Source organism: Brachyhypopomus gauderio, chromosome 15 (genome assembly GCF_052324685.1).
Source record: "Brachyhypopomus gauderio isolate BG-103 chromosome 15, BGAUD_0.2, whole genome shotgun sequence".
NCBI lineage: Eukaryota > Metazoa > Chordata > Actinopteri > Gymnotiformes > Hypopomidae > Brachyhypopomus > Brachyhypopomus gauderio.
The window spans coordinates 1,824,358-1,844,254 of record NC_135225.1 but is presented as its reverse complement, the minus strand read 5'-3'; the positions used below and the strand labels follow the sequence as shown (position 1 = coordinate 1,844,254).

The following is a 19,897-nucleotide window of genomic DNA, read 5'->3' as shown; positions in this document are numbered from 1 at the left end:
AGAAACCGTTGGCCTGTATATGTAATGCAGGAAACGCATTAAATCTTCTAATACTATTCTATGTTACCAAGATTAAGTTTTAAATTACGCAGTCTAAACGTTAACTATATTGTTTAGGGAGCTAATTCCACGAAAACGACTCACTTTAATGTAATACTGTAGTAAACCAAATAAAATAAGTACTGGGTTACAAACAGAAATAATGTGTCTTAACCACACACACACACACACACACACACACACACACACACACACACACACATACACACACAAACAACTGCCCAATTTGAGTTATATTCGACTTTGCTGGGCTCAGATGATCATGTGAATTCCAACCACACGATGGCGCTCCACATGAACTCAGCGTGTATAATGACGAATACTACTGTACTAATACACCTGTGTAGTGTTGTTTTTTACCAATACATTTGAGACTGACGAAAAGTGAAACAAAATAAAAGAAAACGCACCAACACCTGTAATGTGGGTGTAATGTAATGATCTGACGGTGCCAGACACATTATACATCTTACATTTATAAAAACAACTGAAAAAATAGACAACACGTCCACTTTGGACAGCGAGACTCTTGAGGAGTTAAAGGAGCCGAGAAACAGCCTCGCTCATCATTACTTCACATTTAGCACCGAAGTCGCTAGGAGAAGTCACTCTACTTTGAGGTCGATGTGACACCCAAAAATACACAACGCCAAAGTGTCGTGGACGTATTGACTAGATCTGAGGTTACAGCCTGCATGGCTCTAAAGATCAGATGAAAGACACCAGTGATCCCGTCATTGGTGATTAAGGTTCTGTCCACAGGGGCTGGTCAGTACAGGACTCGGTGTGTTTCACACCACTGGAGACACGGGGGTGTGCGGTCCCGAGGAGCCGCACAGCAGAGCCGCAGAGCCGCAGAGCCTCCGACACACTGACGCGTTTTGCGCATTTCCTGCACCAGCGCTCAGACAGGAGGGGAGCGGCAGAACGGCAGGAAACTCAGCACCGAGCAAGAGAAAAAAAAGAAGGCTGGGAGCCTGAAACGAGCCCGAACACCGCACTCGTTCTCCGCAGAGCCTCGGACCCAAACGCTTCATCTCCTCGGAGGAGCTCACGAAGCGTGTGGTAGATGTTCCAGATGCAGGGAGGACACGCCACATCCCGCTCCACTTCCAGGGGGACCAGGAGCGCTTCTCGTGAAGGAGGCTGCCCCTGAGGAGGTCCACTTCTAGAGGAGGTCCACTTCTGGCAGGTTTAGCTCCCGGTGAGGTGTGGGATGGTCGTTGTGCGTCTACTGGACGATTGAGGTTATTTTATTTAACGATCATTACGATCAACGTTTTCATGGTCGTTCTCCACTATGGGGGTTTTGTCGGACTCCACAGCACATGTATGATCTCAGCGTGGAAAAGCACGGTGAGAAGCCACCAGTGAGATCCTTCTCCCCGTCCGGACCGCCTGCAGGACTGGACCTTGAAGATCTGCGAGGACGAGCATTTCACCGTCAACACCAACAGAAGTCGGAGCGGGTTTCTGTCCTGTTTTCAATCATTTCCCGAACCCCGAAGTGGCGAAAATAAAGGACCGTCCACCCCGACGCGTTTGCTTTAGTACTGGCTGTAGATCATCACGCTAGCACCATGGTGGTCTTTAACGGACTGTTGAAGATCAAGATTTGTGCAGCGTTGGACCTGAAGCCCACAGCCTGGTCCCTGAGGCACGCGGTGGGCCCGAAGACCCAAAGCTTCCAGCTGGACACGTACATCGCCCTCAACGTGGACGATTCTCGTGTGGGTCAAACCTCCACCAAGCAGAAGACCAACAGTCCTGCCTGGCACGACGAGTTTGTCACAGAGGTGCGTGACGGGAGGAAGATCGAGCTGTCGGTGTTTCACGACGCGCCTCTCGGATACGACGACTTTGTGGCCAACTGCACCATCCAGTTCGAGGACCTGCTGCAGAATAGCAGCAAACACTTCGAGGACTGGGTATGTGCAAGCACCTTCTAACATGTGTGTGTGTGTGTGTGTGTGTGTGTGTGTTACTGGGTATGTGCAGCCACCGTCTAACGTGTGTGTGTGTGTTTTACTGGGTATGTGCAAGCACCTTCTAACGTGTGTGTGTGTTACTGGGTATGTGCAGCCACCGTCTAACGTGTGTGTGTGTGTGTGTGTGAGTGTGTGTGTGTGTGTTACTGGGTATGTGCAGCCACCGCTAACGTGTGTGTGTGTGTGTGTGTGTGTGTGTGTGTGTTACTGGGTATGTACAACCACTGTCTAACGTGTGTGTGTTACTGGGTATGTGCAAGCACCATCTAACGTGTGTTACTGGGTATGTGCAACCACCGTCTAGTGTGTGTGTGTGTGTGTGTGTGTGTGTGTGTGCGTGTGTTACTGGGTATGTGCAACCGCTGTCTAACGTGTGTGTGTTATCCAGCACAGACTATCGGCTTAACACAGCAACACAATGTCTTATCTGTGCGAGTGTTTTCATCAACTCCAGGAACATCCCTGCACCCCCCCCCCCCCCCCCCTGTGCATTATTGTCATTATTGTCATGATTGTGTACACGTCACCCCGCACACGTCACCCTGCACGCGCACCGTTCTCAGCATGTGCAGATGTGTCTCGCTGTTGTTCCCCTGTGATGCCACCGGTTTCACTGCAGCTCGGAGGCCTGTGATCAATGCTCAGATATCCTGGTTGCGTAGAGACGGAGAGAGAGGGTGCACAGCCTGTCATAAATATTCCCCGCAGCTGCAGAGAGCCATATTACCCTCACCGAGTGCAGTCATATAATCTGATGTTAAATATCCAGACAAAACAAGATCGAGTTGCACACACATCTCTGAAGGCAGCCAGGCATCGCCCTGGCCACACTCGTGTACGTAGCAATCTCATATGTAAGAAAATGGTGAAAATAGCAGAAATCTCTTTTTGAAGGTTGAACGCACAGTCCGATTGCTGATGCAGCCATGGGCTCTGGTCGCTCGTGCGTGGACTGCTAACGTACAAGGGAATCTTCTGTACAAATCAATTCAGTTCAAACCTATGTATGCAGCACATTCCTTTTGTAAGGGGTTTTTTATTGAAAGGTGGTTAAATGTAGTGTAATAACATATTAATTAACTCACGTATTAGCAGTCCAAAGCTTAATTATTGTATCTGATGGATAGATTCATAGGTTGATGAATTCAACTTTGCTGTCATTGCTCAGTACACGTACAGGCAACGAAATGCAGTCTGAGAGCCTTGTTATGGCTCCCACATTTACTCGTCCACTTTGGAGACTTTAAGCAGAGTTTAATAACTGATCATTGTGGCTGCTTGTCCTCCCTAATCATTATGAGAAGTTTCTCCCCCATCTCGATCTGGTGAGGATGTGCAATCATTAATCATTGTCCCTTTACGTGCCCTAATATGGCAGATGTGTAGTATGTGATGGTTGTGTGGCCACCCTGTGGGTCTGGAGTCTGATCTGGTCTTTGTTCCCGTGTCCCAGGCAGACATGGATTTAAATGATTGATGCACCTCCATCAGATCCTGAAATAAGGAGGAGCTGTACACACCTGCCAACCCTGCCACTAAACCTGCCAAAGTGTACAGACACAAGACTGTCCCCCATTATGTTGGTACAAAGCCTTCGTACTGTTGCACCAAGGACAAAGCTGTCCTGATCTGACCTTCCATTTTGCGGTCAAGTACATGGACATAAAAGACGAACAGTGAGCGTGTGCGGGGAAGACACGGGCCATGTTTAAGATTACAGGCTTACGTGTGATTGGATGGCTAACAACAGTAGTAGTAACAATACTACAAAACAAAACAAAACAATACTCAAACTCAAACCAGTAAACTGTTGAGAGATAATAACAGTCTCAGTTAGTCCACTCTTCTCTCTCTCTGTCTGTTGTCCCATTAGTCCACTCTTCTCTCTCTCTGTCTGTTGTCCCATTAGTCCACTCTTCTCTCTCTCTGTCTGTTGTCTCGGTCCACTCTTTTGTGACAAAGGTTTTCTTCTGGGTTCCTTTCTGAGACTTGCACATGGGTATGGTTGTGTGCTACATGAGAGTGTGATAGAGATAGAAACTGCTTCAGAAAGACAGATGTGCACCGAAGGCTTCAGTCGGATTCACTGCTTCACACACAGTGCTTGTGTAACTTGTAGGGGACGTGTGCAAAGCTGTTTCTGCGTGAGCTGCTGTTGAGACCGGCACAGTTACGAGACCTCGGCCTGCTGACTTCTCCTGAATTCCCATAAGTGCACGTTTTCTCAAGAAGGTTACACACCCACATGAATGTAAACAAGACACGCTGCCTCCATCTATGGCTGTCACTGGTCCTCCATCTGTCCCGCCCTTGCGCGTGGTGTTTTCATGAGGGCATCTCGCCACTGCTGGGAGCAAACCAGTGTGGTGTGGGAGTGTTGCAGCTACGCTTTGATTCAGAGCACCACTGTGAGGTCTGGTGGAGGCGTGGTGACCTGCCGGCTGTGTAAACCTCAGAATGATCTGGAGAGGGTGGAGACGGTGCCCCCACATGCATGCTCTTAGTGTGATCTCCTTCACTTAGTCTCTATGTTTCAGATCACTCTATGCAAGTTACAGCACAGTGTATTGGTCAGACATGCCCCTTACCCTATAATGGCTTTATTATTAGAATTTCTGTTTGGCAGATTGTCAGTCGATTCATGTTATTTTGTAATGCTGATACTACCAAATGAAGGTAGTGTCCCTGAAAATTCTGGTTTAACACCCCGCCTTGTACAACAAGTAGTACTGATGTGGAAGAATACACTTCTTTTGAGTTTAGCATGAGCACAACAAATCCATGTTCAGTCTCTACATAGCAAATCTGCTGTCTCAGCAGGGTTAACACTTCTAATGTCACACCAGACAAAGTGTGGTGCTTCTTAGATGTACGTAATGGACAGCAAGATATTTCACAATACTGTAGCAGTTGCCCCGAGGCAAACTTCAGTAAAAGCCAAGACTTGTTTCTATAGGCCTGTCTAACTGCCTAACGCCATAGCCGCCATACCTGAATTACATGCTATAGTGTAATCGCACATGTAGCCTGGCCTAAGATATGTTGTGCTAAGAGTTAAGTAAAAATCCCTGATATTAGCCAGAATGGAAGACGTTTTTGGTGAGTGGGTGTGGAACGCTGCTTACCAAACACTGTTTGAAGTAACCCAAGTGGTGGTTCGGGAGGTGGTGTTAGAGGTGGTTCTGGTGGTGGTTCTGGTGGTTGGCCTGTAGGTTAATCTGTTCTCAGAGGTCTGGTGGAAGATGAGGCTGCTTTCTGGTTCTGATGAGTTACCCTGTAACTTTGCTTGGCTTTCCATTATAGTTTAATTGGTGAGAATGAAACTCTTCCTCTCCTGTGTTAATCTTCTGTGTTAGCACAGAATCCATGACTCAGGTAAATCCTTGGCATTTAAACTGGAGTGAATTCCCCTAAATATTCCACCCTGAAACAACAGTACTGAGGATGACTTTGATAGAGAGTAATTCGATTTCAGGCTAGTGAGATGTATGATGGCATCCTCAAGACACGTGAGCAGCTTGGACAGGTAGCAACCTGTCAGGCTTTTTGTCTTTTGCTCTTGAGGAGTTCAGGACTACCAGGATTAAGCGGATTAATGAGAAAAAGACAAAGGACCTGGCATCTCCTCTCAGGCATGTTGAGAGGGAATCTTGGCAAGGTGAGCAGGAACAGACAGAGTAGTCCAGAGTCAGGACACATGTCCTCACTAGCTGAGTAGTCCAGAGTCAGGACACATGTCCTCACTAGCTGAGTAGTCCAGAGTCAGGACACATGTCCCCACTAGCTGAGTAGTCCAGAGTCAGGACACATGTCCCCACTAGCTGAGTAGTCCAGAGTCAGGACACATGTCCTCACTAGCTGAGTAGTCCAGAGTCAGGACACATGTCCCCACTAGCTGAGTAGTCCAGAGTCAGGACACATGTCCCCACTAGCTGAGTAGTCCAGAGTCAGGACACATGTCCTCACTAGCTGAGTAGTCCAGAGTCAGGACACATGTCCTCACTAGCTGAGTAGTCCAGAGTCAGGACACATGTCCCCACTAGCTGAGTAGTCCAGAGTCAGGACACATGTCCCCACTAGCTGTCTTCTTTTCACAGCTGGCTCAGAATGTAGTATCTGACTGGAGTTTAAGACCCACAGAGAGAACGTGTGTGTGTGTGTGTGTGTGTGTCTCCATTCATGGTTCCCAGCACATTCTTGACAAGTCATTACACGTGCGTTGGTGTGATGCCAGCATTTAAGGAGTGGTTTCCACGGACACATTTCTCAACCAGTTAGCTTGAAAGGCCTTTATGCATGTCTTGCTGCCTATTCAAAATTGGTGTGTTTGTGTGTGTTATTGTGTCTGTTTGAGTGATTTATTGTAAGAGACATGGTCAGGATACGTGTTTAGCAATGTTCCAGCTAAACACCGTCAGTGCGGATGTAACGATTAAAGTTTAACCTTAATAAACCTGCCCAAGTCACCCTCTGTTAATTAATTCCGTATGTGTGTTATATTGTACGTGACATGTATTAATCCAGCAGGGATCAGTGTGGTTAAAATCATAAAAATTCGGGCCAGAATGGTTTTTAAAAAGATATACTCAGTTATAGTTGCAATCTGTCTGTCTGTATGTTGGTAGGCTGGTGTGTGGAGAAGGGTGTGTTGGGTAATGGTGGCTGTTCTCTGCAACACACCTGGTGATGCTAGTGGTTCTTCTGACCTACTTTACACCATAAAACATGAACCACTTCACCCTCCTGTTCCCACCCTGTATCTGCCAATAATCTCATTTAACATTCCAGTTATATTAGGAAACGATGACTGTATGTAGCACATGGGTCAGCCGTGCATCCCGTGCTTGGCGTCTTTTTTGGAACACGAAGAACCAGACGTTCTGTGAGGGGATGTACGCATGACGTGGAGTTAAAAATTAACAGGTGGCCGCTAACTCTTAACCAGCTGAAGCACCTCTAGACACCAGCGGTCTGAGACAGCAGTCCAGACACGATACCAGCGGTCTGAGACAGCAGTCCAGACACGATACCAGCAGTCTGAGACAGCAGTCCAGACACGATACCAGCGGTCTGAGACAGCAGTCCAGACACGATACCAGCGGTCTGAGACAGCAGTCCAGACACGATACCAGCGGTCTGAGACAGCAGTCCAGACACGACACCAACGGTCTGAGACAGCAGTCCAGACACGATACCAGCGGTCTGAGACAGCAGTCCAGACACGATACCAGCGGTCTGAGAGAGCAGTCCAGACACGATACCAGCGGTCTAAGACAGCAGTCCAGACACAATACCAGCGGTCTGAGACAGCAGTCCAGACACGACACCAGCAGTCTGAGACAGCAGTCCAGACACGACACCAACAGTCTGAGACAGCAGTCCAGACACGATACCAGCGGTCTGAGACAGCAGTCCAGACACGATACCAGCGGTCTGAGACAGCAGTCCAGACACGACACCAGCGGTCTGAGACAGCAGTCCAGACACGACACCAGCAGTCTGAGACAGCAGTCCAGACACGATACCAGGAGTCTGAGACAGCAGTCCAGACACGATACCAGGAGTCTGAGACAGCAGTCCAGACACGATACCAGCGGTCTGAGACAGCAGTCCAGACACGGCACCAGCAGTCTGAGACAGCAGTCCAGACACGACACCAGCGGTCTGAGACAGCAGTCCAGACACGATACCAGCGGTCTGAGACAGCAGTCCAGACACGACACCAGTGGTCTGAGACAGCAGTCCAGACACGATACCAGCAGTCTGAGACAGCAGTCCAGACACGATACCAGCAGTCTGAGACAGCAGTCCAGACACGATACCAGCGGTCTGAGACAGCAATCCAGACACGATACCAGCGGTCTAAGACAGCAGTCCAGACACGATACCAGCGGTCTGAGACAGCAGTCCAGACACGATACCAGCGGTCTGAGACAGCAGTCCAGACACGATACCAGCAGTCTGAGACAGCAGTCCAGACACGACACCAACGGTCTGAGACAGCAGTCCAGACACGATACCAGGAGTCTGAGACAGCAGTCCAGACACGACACCAACGGTCTGAGACAGCAGTCCAGACACGATACCAGCGGTCTGAGACAGCAGTCCAGACACGACACCAGCGGTCTGAGACAGCAGTCCAGACACGATACCAGCGGTCTGAGACAGCAGTCCAGACACGATACCAGCGGTCTGAGAGAGCAGTCCAGACACGATACCAGCGGTCTAAGACAGCAGTCCAGACACAATACCAGCGGTCTGAGACAGCAGTCCAGACACGACACCAACAGTCTGAGACAGCAGTCCAGACACGATACCAGCAGTCTGAGACAGCAGTCCAGACACGATACCAGCAGTCTGAGACAGCAGTCCAGACACGACACCAACGGTCTGAGACAGCAGTCCAGACACGATACCAGCGGTCTGAGACAGCAGTCCAGACACGACACCAGCAGTCTGAGACAGCAGTCCAGACACGATACCAGCAGTCTGAGACAGCAGTCCAGACACGACACCAGCGGTCTGAGACAGCAGTCCAGACACGATACCAGCGGTCTGAGACAGCAGTCCAGACACGATACCAGCGGTCTGAGACAGCAGTCCAGACACGATACCAGCGGTCTGAGACAGCAGTCCAGACACGACACCAGTGGTCTGAGACAGCAGTCCAGACACGATACCAGGAGTCTGAGACAGCAGTCCAGACACGACACCAACGGTCTGAGACAGCAGTCCAGACACGATACCAGGAGTCTGAGACAGCAGTCCAGACACGACACCAGCAGTCTGAGACAGCAGTCCAGACACGACACCAACGGTCTGAGACAGCAGTCCAGACACGACACCAGCGGTCTGAGACAGCAGTCCAGACACGACACCAACAGTCTGAGACAGCAGTCCAGACACGATACCAGCGGTCTGAGACAGCAGTCCAGACACGACACCAACGGTCTGAGACAGCAGTCCAGACACGATACCAGCGGTCTGAGACAGCAGTCCAGACACGACACCAGTGGTCTGAGACAGCAGTCCAGACACGATACCAGCAGTCTGAGACAGCAGTCCAGACACGATACCAGCAGTCTGAGACAGCAGTCCAGACACGATACCAGCGGTCTGAGACAGCAGTCCAGACAAGACACCAGCGGTCTGAGACAGCAGTCCAGACACGATACCAGCGGTCTAAGACAGCAGTCCAGACACGATACCAGCGGTCTAAGACAGCAGTCCAGACACGATACCAGCGGTCTAAGACAGCAGTCCAGACACGACACCAGCGGTCTGAGACAGCAGTCCAGACACGACACCAGCGGTCTGAGACAGCAGTCCAGACACGACACCAGTGGTCTGAGACAGCAGTCCAGACACGACACCAGCGGTCTGAGACAGCAGTCCAGACACGACACCAACAGTCTGAGACAGCAGTCCAGACACGACACCAGCAGTCTGAGACAGCAGTCCAGACACGACACCAACGGTCTGAGACAGCAGTCCAGACACGATACCAGTGGTCTGAGACAGCAGTCCAGACACGATACCAGCAGTCTGAGACAGCAGTCCAGACACGATACCAGCAGTCTGAGACAGCAGTCCAGACACGATACCAGCGGTCTGAGACAGCAATCCAGACACGATACCAGCGGTCTAAGACAGCAGTCCAGACACGATACCAGCGGTCTGAGACAGCAGTCCAGACACGATACCAGCGGTCTGAGACAGCAGTCCAGACACGATACCAGCAGTCTGAGACAGCAGTCCAGACACGACACCAACGGTCTGAGACAGCAGTCCAGACACGATACCAGGAGTCTGAGACAGCAGTCCAGACACGACACCAACGGTCTGAGACAGCAGTCCAGACACGATACCAGCGGTCTGAGACAGCAGTCCAGACACGACACCAGCGGTCTGAGACAGCAGTCCAGACACGATACCAGCGGTCTGAGAGAGCAGTCCAGACACGATACCAGCGGTCTAAGACAGCAGTCCAGACACAATACCAGCGGTCTGAGACAGCAGTCCAGACACGACACCAACAGTCTGAGACAGCAGTCCAGACACGATACCAGCAGTCTGAGACAGCAGTCCAGACACGATACCAGCAGTCTGAGACAGCAGTCCAGACACGACACCAACGGTCTGAGACAGCAGTCCAGACACGATACCAGCGGTCTGAGACAGCAGTCCAGACACGACACCAGCAGTCTGAGACAGCAGTCCAGACACGATACCAGCAGTCTGAGACAGCAGTCCAGACACGACACCAGCGGTCTGAGACAGCAGTCCAGACACGATACCAGCGGTCTGAGACAGCAGTCCAGACACGATACCAGCGGTCTGAGACAGCAGTCCAGACACGATACCAGCGGTCTGAGACAGCAGTCCAGACACGACACCAGTGGTCTGAGACAGCAGTCCAGACACGATACCAGGAGTCTGAGACAGCAGTCCAGACACGACACCAACGGTCTGAGACAGCAGTCCAGACACGATACCAGGAGTCTGAGACAGCAGTCCAGACACGACACCAGCAGTCTGAGACAGCAGTCCAGACACGACACCAACGGTCTGAGACAGCAGTCCAGACACGACACCAGCGGTCTGAGACAGCAGTCCAGACACGACACCAACAGTCTGAGACAGCAGTCCAGACACGATACCAGCAGTCTGAGACAGCAGTCCAGACACGACACCAACGGTCTGAGACAGCAGTCCAGACACGATACCAGCGGTCTGAGACAGCAGTCCAGACACGACACCAGTGGTCTGAGACAGCAGTCCAGACACGATACCAGCAGTCTGAGACAGCAGTCCAGACACGATACCAGCAGTCTGAGACAGCAGTCCAGACACGATACCAGCGGTCTGAGACAGCAGTCCAGACAAGACACCAGCGGTCTGAGACAGCAGTCCAGACACGATACCAGCGGTCTAAGACAGCAGTCCAGACACGATACCAGCGGTCTAAGACAGCAGTCCAGACACGATACCAGCGGTCTAAGACAGCAGTCCAGACACGACACCAGCGGTCTGAGACAGCAGTCCAGACACGACACCAGCGGTCTGAGACAGCAGTCCAGACACGACACCAGTGGTCTGAGACAGCAGTCCAGACACGACACCAGCGGTCTGAGACAGCAGTCCAGACACGACACCAACAGTCTGAGACAGCAGTCCAGACACGACACCAGCAGTCTGAGACAGCAGTCCAGACACGACACCAACGGTCTGAGACAGCAGTCCAGACACGATACCAGTGGTCTGAGACAGCAGTCCAGACACGATACCAGCAGTCTGAGACAGCAGTCCAGACACGATACCAGCAGTCTGAGACAGCAGTCCAGACACGATACCAGCGGTCTGAGACAGCAATCCAGACACGATACCAGCGGTCTAAGACAGCAGTCCAGACACGATACCAGCGGTCTGAGACAGCAGTCCAGACACGATACCAGCGGTCTGAGACAGCAGTCCAGACACGATACCAGCAGTCTGAGACAGCAGTCCAGACACGACACCAACGGTCTGAGACAGCAGTCCAGACACGATACCAGGAGTCTGAGACAGCAGTCCAGACACGACACCAACGGTCTGAGACAGCAGTCCAGACACGATACCAGCGGTCTGAGACAGCAGTCCAGACACGACACCAGCGGTCTGAGACAGCAGTCCAGACACGATACCAGCGGTCTGAGACAGCAGTCCAGACACGATACCAGCGGTCTGAGAGAGCAGTCCAGACACGATACCAGCGGTCTAAGACAGCAGTCCAGACACAATACCAGCGGTCTGAGACAGCAGTCCAGACACGACACCAACAGTCTGAGACAGCAGTCCAGACACGATACCAGCAGTCTGAGACAGCAGTCCAGACACGATACCAGCAGTCTGAGACAGCAGTCCAGACACGACACCAACGGTCTGAGACAGCAGTCCAGACACGATACCAGCGGTCTGAGACAGCAGTCCAGACACGACACCAGCAGTCTGAGACAGCAGTCCAGACACGATACCAGCAGTCTGAGACAGCAGTCCAGACACGACACCAGCGGTCTGAGACAGCAGTCCAGACACGATACCAGCGGTCTGAGACAGCAGTCCAGACACGATACCAGCGGTCTGAGACAGCAGTCCAGACACGATACCAGCGGTCTGAGACAGCAGTCCAGACACGACACCAGTGGTCTGAGACAGCAGTCCAGACACGATACCAGGAGTCTGAGACAGCAGTCCAGACACGACACCAACGGTCTGAGACAGCAGTCCAGACACGATACCAGGAGTCTGAGACAGCAATCCAGACACGACACCAGCAGTCTGAGACAGCAGTCCAGACACGACACCAACGGTCTGAGACAGCAGTCCAGACACGACACCAGCGGTCTGAGACAGCAGTCCAGACACGACACCAACAGTCTGAGACAGCAGTCCAGACACGATACCAGCAGTCTGAGACAGCAGTCCAGACACGACACCAACGGTCTGAGACAGCAGTCCAGACACGATACCAGCGGTCTGAGACAGCAGTCCAGACACGACACCAGTGGTCTGAGACAGCAGTCCAGACACGATACCAGCAGTCTGAGACAGCAGTCCAGACACGATACCAGCAGTCTGAGACAGCAGTCCAGACACGATACCAGCGGTCTGAGACAGCAGTCCAGACAAGACACCAGCGGTCTGAGACAGCAGTCCAGACACGATACCAGCGGTCTAAGACAGCAGTCCAGACACGATACCAGCGGTCTAAGACAGCAGTCCAGACACGATACCAGCGGTCTAAGACAGCAGTCCAGACACGACACCAGCGGTCTGAGACAGCAGTCCAGACACGACACCAGCGGTCTGAGACAGCAGTCCAGACACGACACCAGTGGTCTGAGACAGCAGTCCAGACACGACACCAGCGGTCTGAGACAGCAGTCCAGACACGACACCAACAGTCTGAGACAGCAGTCCAGACACGATACCAGCAGTCTGAGACAGCAGTCCAGACACGACACCAACGGTCTGAGACAGCAGTCCAGACACGATACCAGCGGTCTGAGACAGCAGTCCAGACACGACACCAGTGGTCTGAGACAGCAGTCCAGACACGATACCAGCAGTCTGAGACAGCAGTCCAGACACGATACCAGCAGTCTGAGACAGCAGTCCAGACACGATACCAGCGGTCTAAGACAGCAGTCCAGACACGACACCAGCGGTCTGAGACAGCAGTCCAGACACGATACCAGCAGTCTGAGACAGCAGTCCAGACACGATACCAGCAGTCTGAGACAGCAGTCCAGACACGATACCAGCGGTCTGAGACAGCAGTCCAGACACGACACCAGCGGTCTGAGACAGCAGTCCAGACACGACACCAGTGGTCTGAGACAGCAGTCCAGACACGACACCAGCGGTCTGAGACAGCAGTCCAGACACGACACCAACAGTCTGAGACAGCAGTCCAGACACGATACCAGCAGTCTGAGACAGCAGTCCAGACACGACACCAACGGTCTGAGACAGCAGTCCAGACACGATACCAGCGGTCTGAGACAGCAGTCCAGACACGACACCAGTGGTCTGAGACAGCAGTCCAGACACGATACCAGCAGTCTGAGACAGCAGTCCAGACACGATACCAGCAGTCTGAGACAGCAGTCCAGACACGATACCAGCGGTCTAAGACAGCAGTCCAGACACGACACCAGCGGTCTGAGACAGCAGTCCAGACACGATACCAGCAGTCTGAGACAGCAGTCCAGACATGATACCAGCAGTCTGAGACAGCAGTCCAGACACGATACCAGCGGTCTGAGACAGCAGTCCAGACACGACACCAGCGGTCTGAGACAGCAGTCCAGACACGACACCAGTGGTCTGAGACAGCAGTCCAGACACGACACCAGCGGTCTGAGACAGCAGTCCAGACACGACACCAACAGTCTGAGACAGCAGTCCAGACACGATACCAGCAGTCTGAGACAGCAGTCCAGACACGACACCAACGGTCTGAGACAGCAGTCCAGACACGATACCAGCGGTCTGAGACAGCAGTCCAGACACGACACCAGTGGTCTGAGACAGCAGTCCAGACACGATACCAGCAGTCTGAGACAGCAGTCCAGACACGATACCAGCAGTCTGAGACAGCAGTCCAGACACGATACCAGCGGTCTAAGACAGCAGTCCAGACACGACACCAGCGGTCTGAGACAGCAGTCCAGACACGATACCAGCAGTCTGAGACAGCAGTCCAGACACGATACCAGCAGTCTGAGACAGCAGTCCAGACACGATACCAGCGGTCTGAGACAGCAGTCCAGACACGACACCAGCGGTCTGAGACAGCAGTCCAGACACGACACCAGTGGTCTGAGACAGCAGTCCAGACACGACACCAGCGGTCTGAGACAGCAGTCCAGACACGACACCAACAGTCTGAGACAGCAGTCCAGACACGATACCAGCAGTCTGAGACAGCAGTCCAGACACGACACCAACGGTCTGAGACAGCAGTCCAGACACGATACCAGCGGTCTGAGACAGCAGTCCAGACACGACACCAGTGGTCTGAGACAGCAGTCCAGACACGATACCAGCAGTCTGAGACAGCAGTCCAGACACGATACCAGCAGTCTGAGACAGCAGTCCAGACACGATACCAGCGGTCTAAGACAGCAGTCCAGACACGACACCAGCGGTCTGAGACAGCAGTCCAGACACGATACCAGCAGTCTGAGACAGCAGTCCAGACACGATACCAGCAGTCTGAGACAGCAGTCCAGACACGATACCAGCGGTCTGAGACAGCAGTCCAGACACGACACCAGCGGTCTGAGACAGCAGTCCAGACACGACACCAGTGGTCTGAGACAGCAGTCCAGACACGACACCAGCGGTCTGAGACAGCAGTCCAGACACGACACCAACAGTCTGAGACAGCAGTCCAGACACGATACCAGCAGTCTGAGACAGCAGTCCAGACACGACACCAACGGTCTGAGACAGCAGTCCAGACACGATACCAGCGGTCTGAGACAGCAGTCCAGACACGACACCAGTGGTCTGAGACAGCAGTCCAGACACGATACCAGCAGTCTGAGACAGCAGTCCAGACACGATACCAGCAGTCTGAGACAGCAGTCCAGACACGATACCAGCGGTCTAAGACAGCAGTCCAGACACGACACCAGCGGTCTGAGACAGCAGTCCAGACACGATACCAGCAGTCTGAGACAGCAGTCCAGACACGATACCAGCAGTCTGAGACAGCAGTCCAGACACGATACCAGCGGTCTGAGACAGCAGTCCAGACACGACACCAGCGGTCTGAGACAGCAGTCCAGACACGACACCAGTGGTCTGAGACAGCAGTCCAGACACGACACCAGCGGTCTGAGACAGCAGTCCAGACACGACACCAACAGTCTGAGACAGCAGTCCAGACACGATACCAGCAGTCTGAGACAGCAGTCCAGACACGACACCAACGGTCTGAGACAGCAGTCCAGACACGATACCAGCGGTCTGAGACAGCAGTCCAGACACGACACCAGTGGTCTGAGACAGCAGTCCAGACACGATACCAGCAGTCTGAGACAGCAGTCCAGACACGATACCAGCAGTCTGAGACAGCAGTCCAGACACGATACCAGCGGTCTAAGACAGCAGTCCAGACACGACACCAGCGGTCTGAGACAGCAGTCCAGACACGATACCAGCAGTCTGAGACAGCAGTCCAGACACGATACCAGCAGTCTGAGACAGCAGTCCAGACACGATACCAGCGGTCTGAGACAGCAGTCCAGACACGACACCAGCGGTCTGAGACAGCAGTCCAGACACGACACCAGTGGTCTGAGACAGCAGTCCAGACACGACACCAGCGGTCTGAGACAGCAGTCCAGACACGACACCAACAGTCTGAGACAGCAGTCCAGACACGATACCAGCAGTCTGAGACAGCAGTCCAGACACGACACCAACGGTCTGAGACAGCAGTCCAGACACGATACCAGCGGTCTGAGACAGCAGTCCAGACACGACACCAGTGGTCTGAGACAGCAGTCCAGACACGATACCAGCAGTCTGAGACAGCAGTCCAGACACGATACCAGCAGTCTGAGACAGCAGTCCAGACACGATACCAGCGGTCTAAGACAGCAGTCCAGACACGACACCAGCGGTCTGAGACAGCAGTCCAGACACGATACCAGCAGTCTGAGACAGCAGTCCAGACACGATACCAGCAGTCTGAGACAGCAGTCCAGACACGATACCAGCGGTCTGAGACAGCAGTCCAGACACGACACCAGCGGTCTGCTCTCGCCCGTTTGTGCCGGTGTATCTTGCAGGATCCCTAACTGACAAGCGACTTCCCAAATAATGTGTAAGTGAAATCCAGCTCCATTTGCCTGAACACAGAGCCAAACAAGCCACTCACGCCGACCTTCCCTGTCTCTCCCAGCACAGCTTCACTACACATTTGTCTTCTTTGTGTCTACTCTAGTTCCCTAATTACTCTCATCTGCCCACTCGCTCCCCCACCTCCCTCCCCAGGGTGCAAATCTCCTTGTTTGTTCTCCTTGCTCCCTCATTACCCCATTTCTCTCTCTCCTTCCCTCCTGTCCTTCACCCGGCCAGTACCGCTCCACTGCCTTTGTACACGGTACAGGTCACATTGCCACACATGCTAAATCAATGCAGTGGTAATGGCGTGGGACTTAAATTAATACAGTGTAAAATGGTAAACGGCCTGCATTACATTGACTGCCAGTACTGCAAATCTACAGCAAATCTGCTAAATTAACAGCATAGCACAGTTGAACCCCCCCCCCCCCCCCCCCCCCCCCCCCTACATATCAGTCAGTCTGAGCCCAGGACTGGTGGTGCTTTGAGGAGAACAGAACTCACAGTGCAGAGCTGACTAGATGTGGCCTTCCTAGAACGCTCATTACTCATGAGGCTACGGGAGAATCCACCCGTGCTTGTGTACAAGTGCACGTTACGTTCATCTGTTTCGAATAAATCTCAGAGTGCTTAACCATGTGGTTTGCTCATTTAACAAAATCTTGATTTGGCTGAATTCAGTTCATGGCATACTGAAGTTATCTAGCCAATGACCAGCATACAACCCCATTTTGATATACCCACTATTCTTACTAAAATAGAAGGCTCAGTGTACCAGTCTACAGAAGGTATTGTGAAAAGCTGGCATACAGGTACAGGGATGTATGTTCAGCACACTTGCAGACCGATATAACCCTGGCACACACTGACCACGCTGGCCAGGCTGAGGGGTCTGTAGACTGTAACTGTAGACCGAGCTGCTTCTGTTCATTTCCCTGTAACAGGCTGGACATGAAACTCTGTTGGTCTGGCTGTCGTTTGTTAAAGTCCGTAGGGTGTGCAGTATTCTTGGGGTATTCAACATGTGACCACGGGCTCGTTGGGCACCAGCACACGTGTGTGGCTGCACACGTTTGAACGTCTTCCTGTGTGATGTCAGGAGTGACAGGGTGGGGTAGGTTTGAGTATGCGGCATGACAACAATCACGGTACCAAGCCTGTATCAGACTGTACCAAGCCTGTATCAGATTGCACCAAGCCTGTATCGGACTGTACCAAGCTTGTATCAGACTGTACCAAGCTTATATCAGACTGTACCAAACCTGTTTCAGACTGTACCAAACCTGCATCAGACTGCACCAAGCCTGTATCGGACTGTACCAAGCCTGTATCGGACTGTACCAAGCCTGTATTGGACTGTACCAAGCCTGTATCAGACTGTACCAAGCTTATATCAGACTGCACCAAGCCTGTATCAGACTGTACCAAACCTGCATCAGACTGCACCAAGCCTGTATCAGACTGTACCAAGCTTGTATCAGACTGTACCAAACCTGTATCGGACTGCATCAAGCCTGTATCATACTTCACCAAACCTGTATCAGACTGTACCAAACCTGTATCAGACTGCACCAAGCCTGTATCAGACTGTACCAAGCTTGTATCAGACAGCACCAAGCCTGTATCAGACTGTACCAAACCTGCATCGGACTGCATCAAGCCTGTATCAGACTGTACCAAACCTGTATCAGACTGTACCAAGCTTATATCAGACTGCACCAAGCCTGTATCAGACTGTACCAAACCTGCATCGGACTGCTTCAAGCCTGTATCAGACTGCACCAAGCCTGTATCGGACTGCATCAAACCTGTATCAGACTGTACCAAACCTGTATCAGACTGTACCAAGCCTGTAACTTGCAGACTAACACCCCCCCCTGCTTCCCATACCCAGCGAGCCTTCCAGACAAAGGTTGCTCCGTGATAACACTGCCATGATACTGGTCCCTAAATAAACCCTTATCTCTTGACTAGAAAAGATATACCTAAATTAAATTTGTCACCACGATTGACGATAATTGTTGTGTCAGTGATTGCATTTATGTTTGTTAGAAAGTTCTACAATGTGTTACATAGTCCTACTACACTATAGTCAACACATTTTGTATGGAATGATAAGTTCAACAACATTTTAACAGTATGTAAGGTTTGCGCTTCGTAAGTTTATAATGTTTTATTTCAAAGTAAATGGTGCACTCTGTGGCCCACCAGGTTTAGTGAGCTGCCCCCCACCCATCCACCCAACCCCCCCATGAAGATTCTAGGGCAGCATGCCACTTGCATATAGCATCTGTGCCCTCGAGATGCCACGAGAGCTCCGGCCCTGCCTGGCCCAACGTGATGTGTCTGGAATGATAGGGCCCCCCCCGGTCAGACCCATCGCCCCTCTGCGAGACAGAAACCAGGAGTGTCCAGCCGCGTCCTCCAGCCTGAAGGAAACAGGGGCCGGTGTGGCCGCCTGGCCAGTGGCTAAAAATACTAGCGGTACGGTTGAGTCACACAGTAGCTTCCACTTCCTGTTTGCACACTCCCACGTTTACTTCCCAGAGAGATAGAGAACGAGAGATAGAGAGAGATAGAGGGAGAGATAGAGGGAGAGATAGAGAAATATAGAGAGATAGAGAGATACAGAGAGGGGGAGGGAGCGTGATCCTCAGCGTGATATCGAGGAATACTGCTTACTCATCAGTGTCCACTTCCCATCCAGAGAGGGAGGCAGACGGAGAGAACACATAGCACCAGAACGATGCTTCCGCTCGGACGCGGGGGCCTCGGGATCGTTGGCCAAACGCGTGATCCTGCAGGTTGTTCGTTTAAGAGGTCGATAGCCTGTTCTAGAGAGCCGTTGATAGCATCAGTCTGAGGTTGCAGGGGACTGTGGGCCTCTGACCCCAGCCACCCCCACCCTCTCACACACAGTTGCTCTGTGCAGAGGTGCTGAGCTCATTAGGCTGTGGTCTGAGAGGCGTGCGACCGAGGGGCGGGGCTTGTGCGTGCATGCGGCCACGCCCATCCTCACACAAAAGCCCAACGCTGACCACTTCACTATCTGCCACCACTATCCTCCTGTGTTGCTAATATTCTCATCCTTTTCATGTACATAATCATTTCCTGTGTCGACCAAGCCTCACGCAACGCTTCTTCCTGTCCAAAAACAGAACGACGGTAAAGATAAAACCGTTAGATTAAAAACGCTCCCATACAAAGACCGCTTCTGTGTGTTTGTTTGTTGTGTTTGCTTGTGGACAACTGCATATTTAAACAGACTCCACAAAAGGTGCTGAATCACTAAATATTCCATGATATAATAATAGAGGTCAGTGTTTTTTCTCAATCATGGAAGTGCTTACTTGCATTATATAGTTTTCCATATACAGCACATGCCAACTGCCTTCTCAAGAAAGTTCTGGAAGCTTTAGGTCAGTTCTACTGCAGGAATGTGGCCTGGT

At 52.0% G+C, this 19,897-nt stretch overlaps 1 protein-coding gene across 1 annotated transcript in view; it reads left to right on the top strand.

Moving 5' to 3' along the window:
• Nucleotides 1-649: 649 nt before the first annotated feature.
• The window catches only part of prkceb (protein kinase C, epsilon b), an 80,048-nt gene continuing 60,800 nt past the window's right edge, over nt 650-19,897 (top strand). The window contains exon 1 of the mRNA XM_076975647.1: nt 650-1,988. Within this exon, the coding sequence (XP_076831762.1) occupies nt 1,641-1,988 (348 nt within the window). The 5' untranslated portion in view covers nt 650-1,640. The remainder of the gene's footprint in view (nt 1,989-19,897) is intronic.